We start from the raw sequence: 19,651 nt of genomic DNA on the forward strand, positions 1-19,651 counted from the left end.
CAAAAAAACAAAAACAAAAACAAGGACCCTGATTTGCTGGTTGTGTTCTCCTTTTGCAATTGCATGGTTCCAATCGATATTGCATCTGTTTTGATGGCCAATGCTAGTATATTCAATTGATTTTAAGTTCTTCTGCTACCCTTATAAACTACAGCTTTTATAGTTGAAGAACAATAATCTTTTTACTGAGAGAAATTGAATTACAACACAAAACTACACCAACTACCCTAACCCCAAAGACCAAATAAAATTCATTAGAACACAGTATATTTCTCTAACTGTACGAGTGATGTAAATCAAGTGTCTGGGGAGATTCTGAATAATAGTAATCTAAGTTGTAATCGGATGATATTGTGATCAATAATAACACATGCATTCTTTTAACCACAGAAAAAAGAAAGTTGAAGGAACTCATAAACAATGAGAACTCAACAAAAGACATCTCTTTTTCTTTTTCTTTTTGGCAACAAATATTGCACTTAGCAGCCTCTTTTTTGAATAGAATGTGAATATAAGCTCAGTGTTGCGTGTTTGTCATCAAAGTGTAGTATCTTGTAAACGAAAGCGTCTCGGTTCGAAATCACCTGCATTTGAACCAACATAATCATAGCTCCCTTTAGTATTCAAGTCAAAATTTATAGAGCCCCTCTCAACCTTAAGCTTTGCATCTTTATTTTCTTCTGTATTTCCCTCTTCATAAATCTCAAAAGTTGAACCACTGCTCTTTCCTCTTCTATCCTCCTCATGTATATTCTCCATAAAATTTGATAGAGCCAAATTGAAGTCAGTTAATTGGGCTCTTGTAGCTTCTATAGTAGTGGGGCCCTTCATGTCTAGGGAGAGGCCCTTTTGGGCCTTCTCCAATATGGTTTGCAAGTACTTCCCTTGGGCTTCTATTCTCATCTGCAACTTCTTCTGAACCTATTGGAAAAGTTGTAAAAGATTTTTATCATAAGAAAATGCTGGCATATTATTTGGCCATTGAGATTTCTGATAGCAAAACAACATACCTCAAGCTGCTCTTGCAATCTGTTTTGTACTTCAATCTGACACTTGAGTGCCTCAGAAAATGGAAGTGTTCTGTTTTCAGCATTTTCGTTCATTAGTATCCAAGCGGGTTCATAAGGAAAATGAGCATAACAATATCCAAAGCACCACCAGTTTTTCTTATCTTAGCTAGTGACTGAAACCTCAGAAGGAAGGCTAGCTAATGCTAACACATGAACCAAACTGTAAACTACGTATTAGCTAAGTAATCAAATTGCAGTTGATGATAAGTGATGGTTTCACATACCCTTGTTCCGCATTACCACCTCTCGACGATTTGGCGCTCGAACCTGTTGAATAATGATTACTGAAATGTACATATGAATCCCCTATAATTTTTTAAAAAGGAAAACAGCATCAGTCAAACTGCAAAAGATATTGAAAGAACATATTACCAAAATTACACACAAATATTTCTAGGTTTATAATAAACTCACGATTATTCTCTCTGTTGTGTTCTTCTCCAGAGTTCTGTTTCCGAGCATGCTGTCCAAGCCTATACTTCTGCAAATTGACTAGCTTAGTAATGAATGCATTTGTCCATAAAAAAAAAATAAAAGAAAGAGGCAAAAGATACCTGCAAATGGCTTTTCAAGTGGTACAATGTTAATCCCTTCAGGCCCATTAGCCTCAAGACGGACTTGGGAGTTGCTTCTGAAAACAGAAACCCTCTTCAAAATTAAATTAGCTGGATCAGATAATTAAGCTTTGCAAATTACATGCACTAATACCATTGAAAATTCTGCCAAAACGACAAATTGATCACCCAATATTTATTCATATTTCAGGTTTAAATTAAAATCCCACAAAATATTACCGCATCAAGAATTAAAAGAAATATATACAAGTAGTTGATAGAAAAACAAACAAAATTACAAGAATTTAAGAAGACATACTGTCAGGGCCACCAAGTTTAGTGACAGCATCTACAAATCTGTCATGAAGATCAGGCGTCCACCTTAGTCTTGGTTTGGGGTCTCTTGTCATCATCACCCCATTCTCGTATCCACAATTCCCTTCCCCATCACAGGCACCTCCATAGTTCCTTTCCATTAACAAACAAATGCAAGCCTCCCCAAATCCCACTTCCCAAATTCAAGCAAATCTTGCTTCTCTATCTCTACCAAATAATTCTCAAAACCCAAAAGCCCCCCAGAAGCCAAAACAAAGAAAGGTGAGAGTGATGGAAGTGTATTGGGTTGTAAGAAAGACAGAATCAGAAGCAGGGACACAGAGAGAAAAAAGAGGAGGGAATAAGTTACTTTAGAGAACAGAACAGAACGGAACACAGAGAACGCGTTGTTTTTAAGTGGCATTTATTTATTTATATATTATTTATTTATTTGAATAATGCGCATATAATTTCAGCTATGCAATAGAAGAATTGTATAATTTGTTTTTGTAGAGAAAAGCTCGGCGACGAATCTGAAGAGGAAGCAGCAATGCATTAAGAGGGGGCTGGCTGGTGGGCTGTATATATTATATATTAATAAACAAAATCAGAAATATTTTTAGATAAAAGCGTTCATAATTCAGGCTTAAAGGATATCGATAACCATAACCAATGCAAAAACAAATAACCACCACTAGTCCACCAACAACAGAAAGCGCATATACTTTTTTTTTGGGTGAAAGGTATACCTACACTAATAGCCATGCATAGCCTAAGAAATGTTCAGGAAAACCAATCATATGCCTCAGCGCACCAAACCAACTATAACCTTATAAGAGCATCTCCAGATGTGTTAAAAGTGTTATATATATATTTAATAATTAGAAATAACATCTATCATCACTCCAACCAATGTGTCAAAGCTGATGTGGAATGAAAGCTAGAGGTTAAGATGTTATTTTTGACATTCCAAAAGTAAGATGTCAAATGAATATTTTATTACTTTTTCTTTTCTTTTCTTTTTAATTCAAAATAAATCAACACTAAAATGTAATAAAATAATAATTTAATTTGACATATCGAGTGGAGTGTAAAGCTGTGTAAAATGTCAAATTGTCACATCAGCCATTAAATTTAAATTTGATGTTTGGTATTTGATATCTCCCTTGGAGATGCTCTAACTCTTTATTAATAAAGACTATAAACACACAACAAACTAAAAAAAAAGTTGATGCACTTATTACAACTTCAAAAAACTGTAACACAAAACAAGTAAATAAAAATCGATCTACAACCACATCATCATAATGTAGAACAGATGACGAAAACAATCAAAGAGGAGTTGGAGAGACGCGCGAGCAAAGATAAACCTAAAAAACTACGACTCCAAACTCGAATTTTGACCCATGATCCATCGTTTTGAAGGGAATGACATCACGATTAAAACACATTGTTTTACTATGATGTATGGGCTTCCCTGAAATGTAATAGCTAGGCCAACCAGAAAACTTTTAACTTGCGCATAGTTTGTCTGATTAAAAAAGGCGTCTCGCTCGGGTGAATGGGTTAGTATTAAGGAATTAGAGGAACACGTGGAGGCCAGCGTGGAATATTCGACGGCAAGCCATTGGCTCATCTCGTCTTGTCTCACAGTGTCAATGATGATAGACGTAAAGGTTCACATGTGCAGAGAAAGACACGTTCCGAAAGCTCCGCATGCGACGGGAGTGCAGAATATTCCCACTGCCCAAGGGGAAGGGGGGGGGGGGCCATTGGGGCCATTTGTCCCGTGAAAAGCTGTCATGTCCATCCAACCCCCCTTTCCACCTTCTGCTGCCTTCTCCTATTTTAGTCCTCTGCATGCTTTCTCCTAATTTCATTAATAATTAATTAATTAATATTATTAATATTATTAATTGTTGGTTTACTTGTTAGATTTGGTTGACATAGCTTCATTTGAGTTATTTTTATTTATTTATTTATTTTTAAACGGATCGAAAGGTGCTATCGTTTTTGATAGGCCACTGCCGGTGCAAGTTTTAAAACTCCAAGGAGGCCAACAAACAAAGAAACACAGAATAAACTACGAGGGTCAGCTTTGGAGTCTTCATATTTAATGACTTATTCCAACAAGGGGAATAATGGAGAATGATGCTTCAAGAGTTTAATCGGTTATTTCGGTTATCAAAAATTGCACTAGATATAGTCATGTCATCTTTGCAATGGACATATCAGCGATCCAAAAATGCGAAAATTTCGATAAGAAATTACTTGAATAGAAATTGTGAAAATAGTATGAAAGTTTTGAATGGAAGTTTGACAAAATAATTTGATAAAGACTCAGTTGCATGGCGGAATTGTGTGTGACTAAACTTGAATATAACACCCATTGTCAGCCATTGTCATTTACAAAATGTTCACTTGTTATTAAAGTTTAAATACATATCAATTTCATATACAAACTACAAGTTTACATTGTCAATGGAGGATCTGCTAAGGGACCTGTGTAATAGAAATGATCATTTTAACATCTGCAATATGAATCCACTATGATTCATCAACCGCCACGCCCACACGCCACTATTATGAAAACACACTCCACATCAAAGTAGACATAAAAAATCCATTAAAAAGAAAAAAAAAAGAAAAAAAAAAAAAAAAATGAAACTTCAGAGGCATCATAAACACTACTATAATGCTGCATAAACATGTTTGGGTCATGAGTCCGAACAAGATTGTAAATCATTTGATGCCAAAACTCAGAACGAACTTACCGGTGATACTAAGAAGCATTGAACTCATTATGATCCCCACCGCATTTAGCCACTATAAGAACATCATACTAGACAACCTCTAAAACCTTTTCTAAGAGTAGTTTCATCCAAATTCCTTCCTATGAACACAAGCTTGTTAATCCTCTTCTCATCAGGTCCCCATGTACTGCCTGGGCACCCATCCAATGTGGAGTGCACCCCCTGAAGAGATTAAACATAATGGCGGAAGGCCAAAATACAAGCTAAATTTAGATTTGGCAAAAATTATAAAATGTTTTTCATCAAATCATAAAATAGAAACAAGCGAAAAAAAATGAAAACCTGGAAAACATAACGTTGATCAGAACCATTTATAGATAAGACACCCTTCATCCTGTACAAGTCTTCTCCTTTTTCTTCGATCAACCTTTCAAGCCAATCATCCACCTGGTCCATCCATTTGATCAAACAAAGGTGGAATAAATTCTAATTCCGTAAGGAAACAGTTAAACAAAATTGTTGCCTTTTCCTATCGTTTTCATGAAATTTCTTTTCTTAAACAAAGCATCTTCAGTGGGTATGGCAATTGAGAAAGTTCAATACCTTCTATCCCAGGAATTATGATCATTCTATGTATATGAAAAACAAATGTATTCCTAGACTCAATTTAAATTGGTACTCATTTTGGTTATGAAGTATTGTGCAACTATGCTTTGATTGAGTAATTAATGGCTTAAATATTTGATCGAGTAAAAATTCCAATTAACTTCCAAGATGAGCTTATGTTTCCAAAGTAAATTAGACAGAAGCAGAAACAGACACCAAACTGCCAATATAAATATATGTAAACAAAATGATAAAGTAAAATTTTGCTACCTCGTCAAGATCAAGGGTTCCCTCATAAACTATGCTGACACTTGCGACGGTAGAATCATGTACATGGTCGTGATGATGATTGTGGTGTTCTGTAAAATCCCAGCCATGTTAGAAATAAATCGAACAGGAGAAAATAAGCTTGGAATCACTTTAGAGAAAACCCTAAGTAGATGATTCAATTAACTAACAAGAAAAACAATAGAATTAGGATAAAAAAGGAATACTCAAGGAGAAAGTTATTCAAACAGAAACTAACAAGTTTAAGTGATCCCCCTCGAGTTCAACCACATGTAGTTTGATTTCGCTACACTTCTAATCATATAAAAAGTTTATTAAAGAAAAGGAAATTACAATATGTGGACAAGCAACAGAGATGAAACTACAATTTGCAAGATGAGTTACAACGAAGACAAACACTAATGATAAACAAACAACCCCTAACATTTAATGATAAATTTTATAAAATTACTGTTTCGTATAAAATAAAATAAATTTATCTAGATCCTATAGAAATAGGAAGCTTCACCTGCATAAATGAGAACAGATTATGAGTTCACCTTAGCAAATTTATAAAAAGTTTTTTAAAATCCTAACTTCTATTATTAATCCAAACAAGGGGAAAAGTAAATCAAGACACAAAACACTCAGATGCAAGAAAGAACAAAAGAGAGAGAGAGAGAGAGAGAGAGACCAGCACCATGTCCAGCTTCATGGTGATGGGATGGAGAACAGGAACTATCTACTTGAACTTGACTATCGATCCTGCAGATCAGGGCATTTAACGTGCTACAAAGATTAGTATACACTATATACATCGAGTAAAAATTGGTACTCATTTAACGTAAACAATATATCTATACATATATATAGACACCCTTTTCTAAGAGAGGAATCAGAGGAAGGTAAAAGTGTGAAAAGTGTGGATGTCCTTCACAATTTGCAGTTCAATAACTGGAACAATCAATTTTTTAGGTGCTCCTTCAAAAAAAAAAAAAAACATCCCCATAAAAAATCAGCAATCGTAACTCAACTATCCGATTAACTACCTTCCACATCACTGAAGTTTTATCAAACACACTATGTTTGTCTGTACAGTTTAGAAGACCACACAACTTCTGGTATGTCTGATTTTCTGTAGGGATGATCCTTGAAGGAGGAACTAAAGAATAGATTTTCAATCATTGAAATACATTGTAGGGAATCAACAGTATGCACTACATATGAATAAGAGTAACAAATCTCTTTTTTCTAGAACTTGAAAAAATAAAAGATAGCAACAAAGCAACAAGAGTAATATTATTTTAAAATGTATGAACAAATTTGAGATGGCGAAAAAAAAAACACACACACACACACACAAAGATTAGACAATGACCTTTCGAGATCATATCCTCCTACACCCAAAACAAAGTCCATGTCCACAGATCCAAATTTAGCTAGCTTGATTTGCGCCATCCCATTGATATGCTAGCATCCATGCACAAGTATTGCAAAATAAATAAATAAATAAATAATATTTCTCTCTTTTTAAGGGGTAATTAAAAAATCCAAATACATGCAACAAAAGCATAAAACAGAAAGAAATGAAGCATTGCCAATCTAGTTTGAAGTTAAGCAATAATTTCTACAAGCCAAGTGATTAACCCAGTTTAGCATATGCAATTCCACTATTAGAATAGTCCCACATTTCAAATTATGAATAACATGCATCTTACATGTTATTGATTAAATGTTGACTATTTGCAGCTTGCAAGTTCCTATACCCTAGGATAAGTTTTTTCACAAGGTGACAAGATAAGAGCCCTTGTAGCTTCTAAAGGCTAACAATCTTGCTCATTTATCTAAGGCTCCAGTCAATGTTTATATGATCTCTGTAACTCACATGAATATAGGCTGATTAGTATGCACAGGATATTGGACCCATTGGTATCCATGATTCCACAAGCTTAGCATTGATTCTGTCCAGGCCAACTTTTATACCACTTGGAGTGTGGACAAAGTTATATACTACTCAATGTTTTAAAAGGCGAGGCGTAGAGACGAGGTGTTTTTAGTCCGCTATGTGAGGCGAAAGCCTTGAAGGCATGCCTAAGCACGCGTTGGAGCTAAGTTAGTGTCCCCAGATCAAGAAGCAGAAAGATAATGAGCTTACTGGGATCTCTATAAACACCTAGAAACCTTCTTTCACCTCGGCGCACATGAACAAGACAGTCAAAGTGTGCAAAACATCACTAGATATCAGTTACCCCCATGATGTTTTACCTCACATTTCGACTCCAATGCCTCATCCTACTCCATCCAATGGAAATTTGAATGGGCCTAGGATTATATAATATATTCAATTTTCAAGCCATGCACACAATGTATAATATCCTGGGTCTGCTGTCTGCCCATTGCCAAATGATTTTAGGTTAGATGCTAGACCCTAACATAAATCTTTCTTCTCTCTCTACTATACTCCCGTATACTCTTTGTTTAAACAAACCAACTGCATAAATCTTGTGTAGATACCTTGATTCTGTTAGTCAATACCTCCAATTCAGTCTCGGTCACCAAATCTATCTGCCAAAACAATTGATAGAATCTCATAAGTTTGGAGCAGAAAATAGCATTCTAATTGGGAAGAAATGGCTGGAGTACAGAAATTAGACAGCAGAAAAAGGAAGGGAAAGACAGAAAGAACAACAGACAAGGAAAAGAACAGCACTTTTAGAGTAAGAAATAAATACCCACCTTGTTCAATATAATACGATCAGCATATGCAACTTGTTCCACTGCCTCATTCACCACAAATCTTGGTTTCACTTCGTTCAAATGTTGCATTGCATGCTTGGCATCAATCAAAGTAACAACTCCATCCAGTTTCACACGTCTTGAAACAAGTTCATCCATACAAAATGTTTCTATAACGGGAGCTGGGTTAGCAAGGCCTGCAGAAAAGATTTTATGTCAATCTTGAGTTCTGGCACCCTAAACTCAAAACACTATTGGCCCCTCTTTCTCTTTATTGTTCTGTACTTTCCTTCTAATGCGAAACACAATTTGGAATAGAACTTCTTTAAATTGGATCAAAATCTAGTTCAAATGGATTTCATACATAGGACTCAAATCTTTAATCATTTAGAATTTGAGTAATACTTACACCACCACCTATGAGTAAAATTTGAGAAATCCAACATACCCGTGGTTTCTATAACAATATGATCAAACTTGTCTCGTTTTTTCTTAACCAACTCCAACAGCATTTTAACTAGATCACCCCGAACAGTACAGCATAGGCAACCATTATTGACCATGACAATGTCTTCACTCACAGATGAATGACTAGCAACCAATGATCCATCAATATCCACCTCACCAAACTGCATTTACATAATCCTATTATTAAAAAAAATCTTAGGAACAAACCATTCCAATTAAAGAAAAAAATAAATCTCAAGAACAGATACAAATACTGTATGAAAAAAAAAATCATTATATATGTTAAATTCTTTATCACTTCCAACTTAATACATAGACTCCAAAAAAACAAAAAAAAAAACAAAAAAAAACTCTCAGCATATAAAGATGTGGGTAAAAAAGTTTTCAATATCCTAACATAAACTTGAGATCCAATCAGATCAAAGACTAAAGGCATATGTGGGTAAAATCTTATGACATGCATATGCTTTGAATGTACACATCCAATTGAAAGGTCAAATGCGCACTTAATGATGGCATCAGTGCATGGACTTGAGATCCAATCAGATCAAAGACTAAAGGGAGAGTCAAGATAACGTCAAGATAGTCATAATCAAATCAAGACATCGTCAAGCTTTAGGAGTTTTTTTGGTACTGCGTCTTGGGTTAACTTAAATCCATTGATTTTGTTGTGGATGTAGCCGGGGTCAAATTCAACTAAATTTTGTTGTTCACTGTATAGATGCTTATTGATTTAGTTTGTTAAATGGTCTTTTGTTTGTATGGATAATATTAAATGGTTAAAGACTTTGCTTCACATAAAAGATACACACAGTATTCACAATAAACAGTTTGTACTGAATGCCTAATATTATAAGCATATACCAGAATAAATATGAAACATATCAACATAATGACCAACACACTTGAGGACAAAAGATACTCGCACCTAGGGACAATTTAAGAGTGAAGCACAATATAAAAAATAGTAAATATTCCATAAAAAAATATGGAACTACTTAAAAAGAAAATTAACAACATAAGGTAGGAGCTTAATATAAAAACACCAAGTTAGGGTTAATTCAAGAAAACAATGAAGAAAAAGGAAAAAAATATTTTGGATATTCACGCTAAAAATTACTTTGTCATATTGACCCCTCCACCACGCAATTTCACTAATAAGATTGCTCAAGCAAGAAAGTTTTATATTCCAAACTCTAATAAATCATAGAGCTATACCCCAAAAGAAAAAGAAACTGAAACGACACAAAAATAAAATCATTTGCTTTTGTTTTAAGCCAAAAGTGTAGAAGTCGCAGAAATGCACACCATGAACTTGAGTCTAATCCTTCTTTGGTCATCCCATACTCCTTCATTAACATTTAGATAATCAAATCAACTAATGCATACATTTCTCGTATTTCACTGTGAATGTTCACATAAAATCAATACAAAGAAAAAATATAGCACAAAAATAGTGGCAATCGTGAAAATCAACTTCATTTTCTATTGGCACAAAAGAAAAAATACCTCATTTTCTATGACCGCAATCCGCTTCCCATGTTGAGATGTCAGAATATGATTCAGCAGTGTAGTCTGCATTATAAGTAACAATTCGATTCAAATTCAAACAGAAATGGGAAAACAAAAAAAAGAATCGTACAGTTAAGATGACGCCTATCTCTTTGTTTTAGCAAAAACCAACAAATACCCACTACAAGAAACAAGCAGAACTTCAAATTAAGCAGGTACAGTACAACACACCATTTCTATTTCTCCATTGTTACAAAAGTACAAATTAAAAACCAACCTTTCCAGAACCAAGAAAGCCGGTGATGACGGTGGCTGGAACACGAGTATCAAGACTCAAGGCCGAGTCCTGGTCGAGATTGTAGTTTGAAGCAGAGACCATGCTCCTGGAATATCCGGGACGAGGATTCTTGAGGTTGCGGAAATTGGATTCTCGGGAAACGACGGAGGAGAGGTTTCTGATGAATTGAGAGAGTGGTGAGGAACCATGGAGATTGAGATTTTTAGTTGATGTTCTTGCTCTTGAGAGTATGAATCTCGTAGCCATCATGTTTTTGCGCCTAAAGAATGTAGCGAGTGCTTAAACCCATTCAAGGTTTTAGAATTTATTTCAAGGATTTTTCATTTTTCATTTTTCATTTTACACCCCTATTTTGGGCTGAAAAGAGACCCATTTTTGGCACACTATGCCTCATGGGACTGGGTTCAATAGTACTAGAAATTAGGTGTCAGGTTCATGTTGTTTCGGAGTATAATAAATGTGTCAAGAATACTCAATCTGAACCTGACTCATTTAATAAGCGTGTCGTGTCGAGTTCGGATCGTCTTAAACAGGTTATTAAACAGGTTACCTGTTAATAACCTATTTACTTATTCCTATTTTCCAATAAATTGGTACACTTGTGAGTATTTATAGTTGGATGAATAGCACATTAATTTGTGTCGTTAAAATTTAAAATAAAAAAATAAAAAAAAAAGAGAAAAATATTTATTTCACATTAAAAAAACAAAAAACAAGGGACTACATTAATTTTTTAAAATTTTTAAAAAAACAACATCACGGCGCGCTTCTTGATTCCGCAATAAGAGCCTTTAGTTTGGCCATCTAGACCTCTTCTCTTGGGTTTTCACACGCAGCTTCTTGGGGCTCATCACTTGAGCTCCCAAAGATCACACCCTTAGCTTGAGCATAACTTGTGTCGTGATCTCATTGATTGCGACTCGGTCGATCCAGGGCCTCCAGTTGCTTTTGCATGTCTTGAGAGTAAAAATCTATCATCTTTGATAGCTTTTGATTCTCTTCCTGCAATATTTCAAGCTGACGTCGATTCACCTCCGCCGTCTTTGTCCTTTCCCTCTTCAAACTCTTTATAACACGCTGACAATCTTCAACCAAACTTCGCTCTACCACCAACCAATCTCTTAGCACCTACATCTCATGGGATTTCGCAATTAGGTGATGTCCCACACTTGCGACAGATGCAGCATTTTGCATGCTCGGTGCCATGACATTACTCACCACCCGGTTATCATCCCTCATTCCCAGCACGTGCACATTCCGGAGTCACCGAACTCCTCACAGTTCCAACAGCAACATCGTTATCAAGGAGTAATGAGTCGTTTACGGTAACTGGTCCTCGAGAGGAAGCAAAGTAGGGCATTCACACTGGTGCATTCCCTTGGCCCCATGCCTGTGTTGGTGGAGCTAGGTTTAGATCAATAAAAAATGGGAATGAATAGGCCATTTTATTTCTGAGTTTGAGAGATAGGTTTAGAGCGAGAGAAATGGGAAGGAAGAAAATTGGCGGAGCTAGGTTTTTTGTTTTTTGAGGTGTGATTTTTTTCTCTCTTTGTCTCCTTTTATAGACGTCCATTATGACACCCGTTTATGATTTTTCCCGCATTCCTTGATCTCCACACCCGTAATTTCTGGCTTTTCACCTCCGTGATTTCCACTCCGTGTTTTTCGCTTTCCATGTTTTCTCACTTTCCACCTCGAGTTGTACACCCATGTTTTCTGGTTTTCCACTTCGACTCACTTAATTAGAGAGAGAGAGAGAGAGAGAGAGAGAGAGAGAGAGAGGAAAAAGGAGGGAGAAAAAAGAAAGAAAAGAAAAGAAAAAAGACATGTGAAATTCTACTTCTTGTACAAACATTATAAATATCACATAGTGTATTATATAATCACAAAGTTGTATGTAGGGATGGCAATAATACCTGTCGGGTCGGGGACTTGAAGGGATTTTGCAAATTCGGGGATCCCCATACCCAGCCCCGATAAGTAATATATTTATTTATAATCAATATATTTATTAATATAATATAATAAACAAAGTTACCATATAGACTAGATGGATTTATTGTGCTTACTGAAAAAGTTTGTAAAGATTTGTATAGAAATGATTTCAAGTTTTGTGTCCACCTTCTTTGGCTTGTTGAGTTATTATTTTAACAAGAAATATCTTGTGGTGGTTGTTTTTAAAATTTCACAATGATGTGATTGTGCTTTAGAAAATTATTTTAACAAGAAATATCTTATTAAAAACTGGGGATTGGGGCGGGTATGGAAGGCACTTCCCGACGAGGATGGGGACGGGGATTGGGTCGGGGACGGGGGGGATGGTATTGCCATACCCGGGCCCTAACCGGCCCGTTGCCATCCCTAATTGTATGTAACATGGTGGATAAGGTGTTAGAGAGGAATGTAAGTGGCAAGGGTTCAAAACCCCTTGTGTGTGTGGTGAAGTCTCCATTTCCTTCATTTTTAGCAGGTTGGTAGGAATTACAAGGGTACACGACCCGTTTAATAAACGGGTTAAACATGTATTTTAGTAGGTTGATAGGTGGACTCGAAACCCGCCCATTTAATAAGTGGGTCAAAACGGGTTGACCCAATGACCTATGTTGTGTTGAAGGGATATATATATGATTCAATCGATTGTGTAAATCCCACAGTAGCAACGGAAAAATAACTCAATTATTAATCGTGCGGGTTCAAGTTGTGTTTTTTTTTTATATGGGTTTCGAGTCGTGTAACGGGTCATATTGAAAATTGTCACCCCTACTAAAAACCCATATTCAGATAAAGGAGGATTAACTTAAATGGGATTGTATAGTTCAATGGGGAAAAAAATTATCAGAATCGCTTGTCTAATATAAACGTGGTTCGCAAAATACCGATGGTGATACCAATACCACCATCAAGCATGCGAGCCTGACCACCATCATCAAACCTATAACCAGCCATCACAAACCCAATCAAACCATCATCACCACCCAATCAGTCAATCAAACCATCACCATCACCATCACACATAACCAGCCATCACATAGCAAGCTCAACCACCATCACCACCGAATCAAACCACCACAACCATTAATTAGTGGAACCAGAGAGAAAGGGGTGGGTGTTTGCAGCCACCACATACCCAGAAGTGGATGAAGAGAGAATGAAAAGGGGAAGAAAAAAGGAAATAGAAAGGAAAGAAAGGAAGAAAGAAAGAAAAAAGAAGGGATAGCCTGGGAAGGAAGAAAAAACAAGAGAAACGGGCCAAGAAGGAAAGAAAGAAGAAAAGACAAAGGAGAGAAGAGGAAGAAAGGAAGAAAAAGTAGGGAAAAAAAGAGATAAGATAGTTTTAGCATTTAAAAATATTACTATTTTTTTATTTTTTTATTTTTTATTTTTATGTCAAAATCCTTAATTAAATAGTAAAATGAATATTAGAATTTTAATTATTTATAATTATTTATAATTATTAATTATTAAAATAATTATTTTTTAGTCTGACGCAACACTAAACGTTGATCAGTACTTAATCCAACTTAGGCCAATTTGAGTTAATCCAAGACAATCCTAGGATATAGTCCAGTCCATAACAGTCCGTTGTACAAAACGATTCCTAAGGGCTTTCTTGGTATACCGTATTAGACTCTAGATATGAGTAAATAGTCCATGTCAGTTGTTTGGTGTCAACTTGTATTATCTAATTACCTGACTATTTTAAACAGTTTGAGCTTTTAATACTCTCCTTACTTGACTAACTAATACAACTTACACTCCCTAGTTTACATAATACACGCTTAATTATAAGACTAGGAAAAAAAGAACACACGTGAAAAATCAAACGCTATATTTTCATCTTCTTCTCCCCGATTCTTCTCTACTATCTTTTCCAGTGGTTATTCTCTTCACTCTTCTCCAAATATCCATCTCTCTCTCTTTCTCTCTCTCTCTCTCCCCCTCCCCCCCAAAATATGCTTCTCCTCTTCACTCATCATCTTCTTCTCTGCTATCTTCTTTAGAGGCTACTTGGTGGTTTTTTTGTTTGAATTTCGAACACCCAAGTTTGCAGCTTTGCTTAGTGTTGAAACTCGTTCTTGCTCCATTTATGTTGTTTCGATTCAAAGCTCAGCCAAACAAGTTTGGTTTTCAATCCTATTTTAATTTTTTTATTGGTGGGTTAGTATAATTGGTTCTCGATTCAAAGCTCAGCCAGATTCCAGATTTTTTATATATTAATTTTTTGGTCAAAATCCCATATTCCAAATTTAACTTGGGGGGTTTTGCATCAATGATATGGTGGGCCGGCAAAAAGACAATGAAGGAAGCAGATAGAGGGAAGAGAGAATTGGGAGAGAGGTTTCTTGTTTTAGTATTAGGCAGTCATTCGATGTATCTAATGGCGAAAATGATTTGTCAATGATTTGGCAAAAACAAATGAAAAACAATTTTGTCATATGAATCTTATCAAAAAAAATTGTGTCATTTGAATTTCAATTTCCGCTTAAATTATCAAAGAATTTTTATAAAAAAATAGTTTGATCCAATGTTATCCAACGAAGCACCAAACACAGTATAACTTAGTCTGACTATTTATCTGGAACAACACCAAACTCTTTATAATATTATGGATAAATAGTTAGCACTCTCCAAAATAAATTAATACTATCCGGCAAGTCTGACGTACCAAACGAGCCCTAAGTGTCTTACATAAGACCTTCTCCTACCCATTTGGTCATAAACCCAAATTTTCCCCTTCTAAAAAGTAATTATTTGGGTTTTGCCCGGACTCAAGCCGGTTTTTTTCCTAACCCTTTAGACTTAAATTTTAAATCCGCAACTTTATTAAATTATTTAAGAATGGTTTAAGTCTAATTTTTTTAAATGGATAACTTTTCTTGATTTAATCTTCTCAAATAACTTTATAATTTAACTTTTTTTTTGAACAATTTGACCTTAAATAATTGAAATTCCACAAATTAAATTGTTTAAGAAATGAGTGGGTATTTATAGAGTTTAGAGTGAGATTTGGGGTTGGATCTTATTTAGATTAATTAAAAATATTATTTTGACTGTTAGATTTAAATTTCAATAATTGGATCTTTCTTTTTAACGTTAAAATAGCTTCGCTTTAATATGGATTGTTAATTTGGATTATTGTTGAAGAAAAAAAGAAGAAAGAGATATTTGAATTGTCCAACGATAACATCACTAGTAGCTGACACATGGCGAGAGATATTTTGGAGCACAGTAGCGACAGGCCCCATTTGTCCTCATTGCACATAGGCTGCGAGTGGGCTCCACCAAAAAAATTTCCATTCCAAACAATAGCTGCACTGGTATTTGGCATCAAGTTTGCGTTTTCCCAAATTTTAGCCCCTTACTTTTCTTGGGTTGGGGAAGGAATTGGGCTAAGATTTGGGATATTTTGGGATGGCCTAAGGCTCTTAGATGAGGACCTATTTCTTAACTGTTGGATCCAATTGGTTCGTGAATCAAATTGGTTAGTTTGATCTAACGGTTAAGAAATAGAACGTCATCTAAGGGTCTTAGTAAAACCCTCACTATAGAATTCTCAATATAGATAGAATATTCAATTCAGGTTTTCCTCCCATAAATCTCAAAATTTGTAACTTTATTAATTGTTTAAAAAGTATTTTAATTTTTTTTTCTTAACTTTCTTTGAATTAGTTTTAAACTAAAAACATGCAAATTTTGAAGAAAAAAAATGTATTTCATAAAAATGAATACAACAAGGAAGTGAATAAAAATGTGTACAATAACATAGTAAAATGAGTATAAGTAAAAAGCCCAAAAGTAGCAGCCTGCTCTAAACAAACCCAAAATATTTTTAAAAATATGAAAAAAAATCCCTTATCTTTAGCACACATGCAAGTCTTAGGCTCAAAGCAACATGTGAAGATTTTGTATTTATTCAACAAAAGTGCAGCAACAGTGTTAGCAATGTAGCAGTCCATCTTTAAAAAATTTAATTTGTTTGTGCATATGTTTGAATGCCTTTTGTCTTAGTGTGCATATGAATTTGTTTGTTTATGTAAGTGGTGTGTGCGTTGTGAAGTAGTGTGAAGGGTGTTATGTAAATTCATAAGGCATCGGAAGCCTTGAAAGGATAGTAGCTGAAGGTGTATATAGTTAGTAAACTCCGAAAGTGAGAAGTACAATACCAGAGAAAAAATCTTAGTGCTCTCATTCAGCTTTCAATCAATAAATCTTAGTACTCTCATTCAGCTTTCAATCAATAAATCTTAGTACGCTCCTATATTCATATACTTTCCCTTATTACTTATTCTCTTCATACACCAATCATTTTTAATATGTCGTTAATATCCGACGACTGTTAATACGTAAACTCTAGATTACTTTAATACTCAGAGCTAGCAATTACCAGCAGTATCAATACTTAAGTAAATCTTTTCGTGTTTTATTTTTTGTTTTTCTTAGTAGACTTCTTGTCCAAAACAGGGGAACTCTGTTATAATTATGTTATTATCTTGCTATACTGACGATCATACTTTGTTCGAGCACTTGGTCATATTTGATATTTGTCATAACAGCAACTAGATGTCTGCCAGAGAACCTCTGAGTTTAGAGGACCTTTGAGTTCTACTCCATAGCCCTTTAGGTTAGCATCTTTGCAGTTCCATGTTCTAAGCATGGTATCTGGTTGTTATTTTGAGACCTTGGCCGAGACTCTGCTGAAATTTGGCATCAAAGCTTAGTTTAGCTCCTTAATAATATAATTATAACATTAAAGTACCTTGAGGACAGAAGTCACCCAATACAACTGTTAAAAACCAACGTGTTATAACCTGTTAAAATTTTGTTAATTACCAGAATCACTAGTTAACAGTGAACCCTTTGCATTTTTGGACATTGGTTTGGTGGTCACCTAATAGATTAAAAGAAAGGTTACAATAATTGAAATGGAAAAAAGTTGAATACAAAGAAGAACTTAGGAACGTATAAGAATTATTAAAATTAGAAGAAGTAAGTAATTATCCAAAAAGAAAATCAGAAGTACAAAATAGCAAAATAAGAAATGAGTATCATCTAGAAATTTGTAGAGAATCCATACAAGCATTTCAAGAGCCTTTAGGCATACTAAAAGACAAAAGGTAGACTTAGGTAGACTTTAATTAATTTTATGATAGAGTATCTTAATTTGGAAATTAGTGAACAACAAAAGCGAAAATTAACTTTAGATAATAATACATTAGTTTGTTATTTTCCATAAAAAGAACATAGACATCTATTACATAGCATTAATAATCTCTTAGAAAATAGTATTATTGATCTTTTAATTTATAACATCCCACATTGACCAATGGAAAGGGGGTAATATGCCTTATATGTACATGTCAATTTCCATCTAGCACGAGGCTTTTTGGGTGCTCATTAACTCCAGAGTCATAGGAACTCCGAAGTTAAGCGAGTTGGGGCTAAAGTAATCTCAGAATGGGTGACCCACTGGGAAGTTGCTCGTGAGTTCCCAGAAATAAAACCGTGAGGCGAGAGGGGGCCCAAAGCAGACATAGTATGCTACGACGAGTTGATCTCGGGATGTGACAATTTGGTATCGAGCCACTTTGTGTGTAGTGCGAGTGTGCCGGCGAGCGTCGGGCCCTAAGAGGTGGTGTAATATCCACATCGACCAGCGAGAGGGGAGATGTGTCTTATATGTACATGCTCATCTCCATCTAGCACGAGGCCTTTTGGGAGCTCACTGTCTTGGAATCATGGGAACTCCGAACTTAAGCGAGTTGGGCCTAGAGCAATCCTAAGATGGGTGACCCACCAGGGAGTTGCTCATGAATTTCCATAAACAAAACCGTAAAGGCAGAGGTACGGTGGAAAAATTGAAAGACAATTAGACAAAACTTAGATTATATAACATCTCAATTAGAAGATAATAAATATAAAAAAATGCAAAGATTTCCTAGGAAGAAAGAAATAAAAGATCTCATAGATCTTATATACAGTAAGCCAAAATAAGAAGAACTTCAATCATTAGAGATAATTGAGCAATTAACAATAGAAGTGTAAAAAATACAATTAGTACCCCAAAAAAAAAACATTAACTAAACAAGTAGAAAAGTTACATAATAACATAGATAGACTTTTAATTAATACAAATTTATAAATAAACCCAATCATAGACATGTATTTATAAAAAAAACCCAAACACTATTTAAACATAGAAACACACCCAAAATCAACAATTGTATATTTTTTGGGTATATTTCTAAATGGGTTTTGAGTGTGTGTAATGATGGGTTTTGGGTGTGTTTATAAAGTGTTTTGATTATTGGATTTTTTTATAATTTCAGCTTCCCTATTTGGGTTAGTGAAACTCCCTTTAATTTAATGACAGAGGGGTCGCTCTCTCGTTTCTATTAAGAGAGTTTTTGACGACTAGGGTTTTTTCCGTGGTTCTCACAAAAAGTTTATTCTGCTTCTCTTTGGTTTTCTGATGTGATTGTTTTCTCGTGCTATATGTTTCGGTTTCCTGGTGTACTTTGGCTTCCTAGTTTGTTTGGGTTTCTATTTGTCGTGTTGGTTGGAAGGCTCTGAAACAGTTTAGGGTTTTGGTCTGGACTCCCCTTACGGCTAGGGTTTGGACTTCGTTTTCCTTTTTCCCTTCGGTTTGGCTTGGAATTAGAGGCCATTGTTTTTGGATTTGGCTGTGTCTGTCTAACGGAAGTTTTGGTTTTGGTTTTCTTGTTGGGATGGGTACCCCGACCTCAGCAAGGGGGCCATCACTTGATGAGATTGGTCAATCGTTCGAACGTCAGTTAATGCTAACAAATCGTGAGAAGGTGGGTGTGGTCATAGTAGCTTCTGCAATTTCCGATCATTTTGTGGGATTTATTTATGGCCTTGTTGCCAAAGTTATCACGCTTCATGACGTGAATAGAGATGCGTCTATTAAGAACTTTTCCAGTCTGTGGAAAGGCAAGGAGGATATTTCGATTAAGGAGATTGCATAGATCCGCTTCTGGGTTCGTTTTGTCTGAGATCGAGACCAACGCCGAGTTGTTGATATGGAACTGTGGGCTTACCGTCACTCTTTAG

At 35.3% G+C, this 19,651-nt stretch overlaps 2 protein-coding genes across 5 annotated transcripts; both read right to left on the reverse strand.

The window, feature by feature from the left end:
• Positions 1-292: 292 nt before the first annotated feature.
• On the reverse strand, positions 293-2,244 carry LOC103336798 (Homeodomain-like superfamily protein). The gene is made up of 6 exons (XM_008239898.3): positions 1,944-2,244; positions 1,625-1,701; positions 1,485-1,551; positions 1,295-1,376; positions 1,011-1,080; positions 293-921 (listed from the first exon to the last, which is right to left on the reverse strand). The coding sequence occupies exons 1-6, from the start codon at positions 2,098-2,100 to the stop codon at positions 538-540; spliced, it is 837 nt and encodes a 278-aa protein (XP_008238120.2). The 5' UTR covers positions 2,101-2,244; the 3' UTR covers positions 293-537.
• Positions 2,245-4,344: 2,100 nt separating this feature from the next.
• Positions 4,345-10,902, reverse strand: LOC103336800 (uncharacterized). 4 transcript variants are annotated; one of them, XR_016122324.1, is made up of 11 exons: positions 10,559-10,902; positions 10,279-10,344; positions 8,750-8,930; positions 8,302-8,498; positions 8,080-8,130; positions 6,944-7,035; positions 6,260-6,330; positions 5,569-5,657; positions 5,035-5,139; positions 4,714-4,914; positions 4,345-4,519 (listed from the first exon to the last, which is right to left on the reverse strand). XR_016122324.1 is itself a non-coding variant. In XM_089042036.1 (10 exons), the coding sequence occupies exons 1-10, from the start codon at positions 10,826-10,828 to the stop codon at positions 4,777-4,779; spliced, it is 1,260 nt and encodes a 419-aa protein (XP_088898162.1). In that variant the 5' UTR covers positions 10,829-10,901; the 3' UTR covers positions 4,597-4,776. The 4 variants fall into 4 exon arrangements, 2 of the variants coding, with proteins under 2 accessions (XP_088898162.1, XP_008238122.2); XR_016122325.1 differs by having other exon boundaries at positions 4,345-4,535; XM_089042036.1 differs by lacking the exon at positions 4,345-4,519 and having other exon boundaries at positions 4,597-4,914; positions 10,559-10,901.
• Positions 10,903-19,651: the final 8,749 nt, after the last annotated feature.

The sequence above is a fragment of the Prunus mume genome, linkage group LG7, assembly GCF_029339155.1.
Source record: "Prunus mume cultivar Tortuosa linkage group LG7, ASM2933915v1, whole genome shotgun sequence".
Taxonomy (NCBI): domain Eukaryota; kingdom Viridiplantae; phylum Streptophyta; class Magnoliopsida; order Rosales; family Rosaceae; genus Prunus; species Prunus mume.

Coding starts and splice junctions, on each gene's coding strand:
- LOC103336798 (XM_008239898.3), bottom strand. CDS start 2,100: ATGGAAAGGAACTATGGAGGTGCCTGTGATGGGGAAGGGAATTGTGGA. Junction 1,702..1,943: donor TAAACTTGGTGGCCCTGACA/GTATGTCTTCTT, acceptor TTCTGTTTTCAG/AAGCAACTCCCAAGTCCGTC. Junction 922..1,010: donor GATTGCAAGAGCAGCTTGAG/GTATGTTGTTTT, acceptor CTTTTCCAATAG/GTTCAGAAGAAGTTGCAGAT.
- LOC103336800 (XM_089042036.1), bottom strand. CDS start 10,828: ATGATGGCTACGAGATTCATACTCTCAAGAGCAAGAACATCAACTAAA. Junction 7,036..8,079: donor TATTGACTAACAGAATCAAG/GTATCTACACAA, acceptor CATGGATGCTAG/CATATCAATGGGATGGCGCA. Junction 5,140..5,568: donor GAACCCTTGATCTTGACGAG/GTAGCAAAATTT, acceptor TGGATGGACCAG/GTGGATGATTGGCTTGAAAG.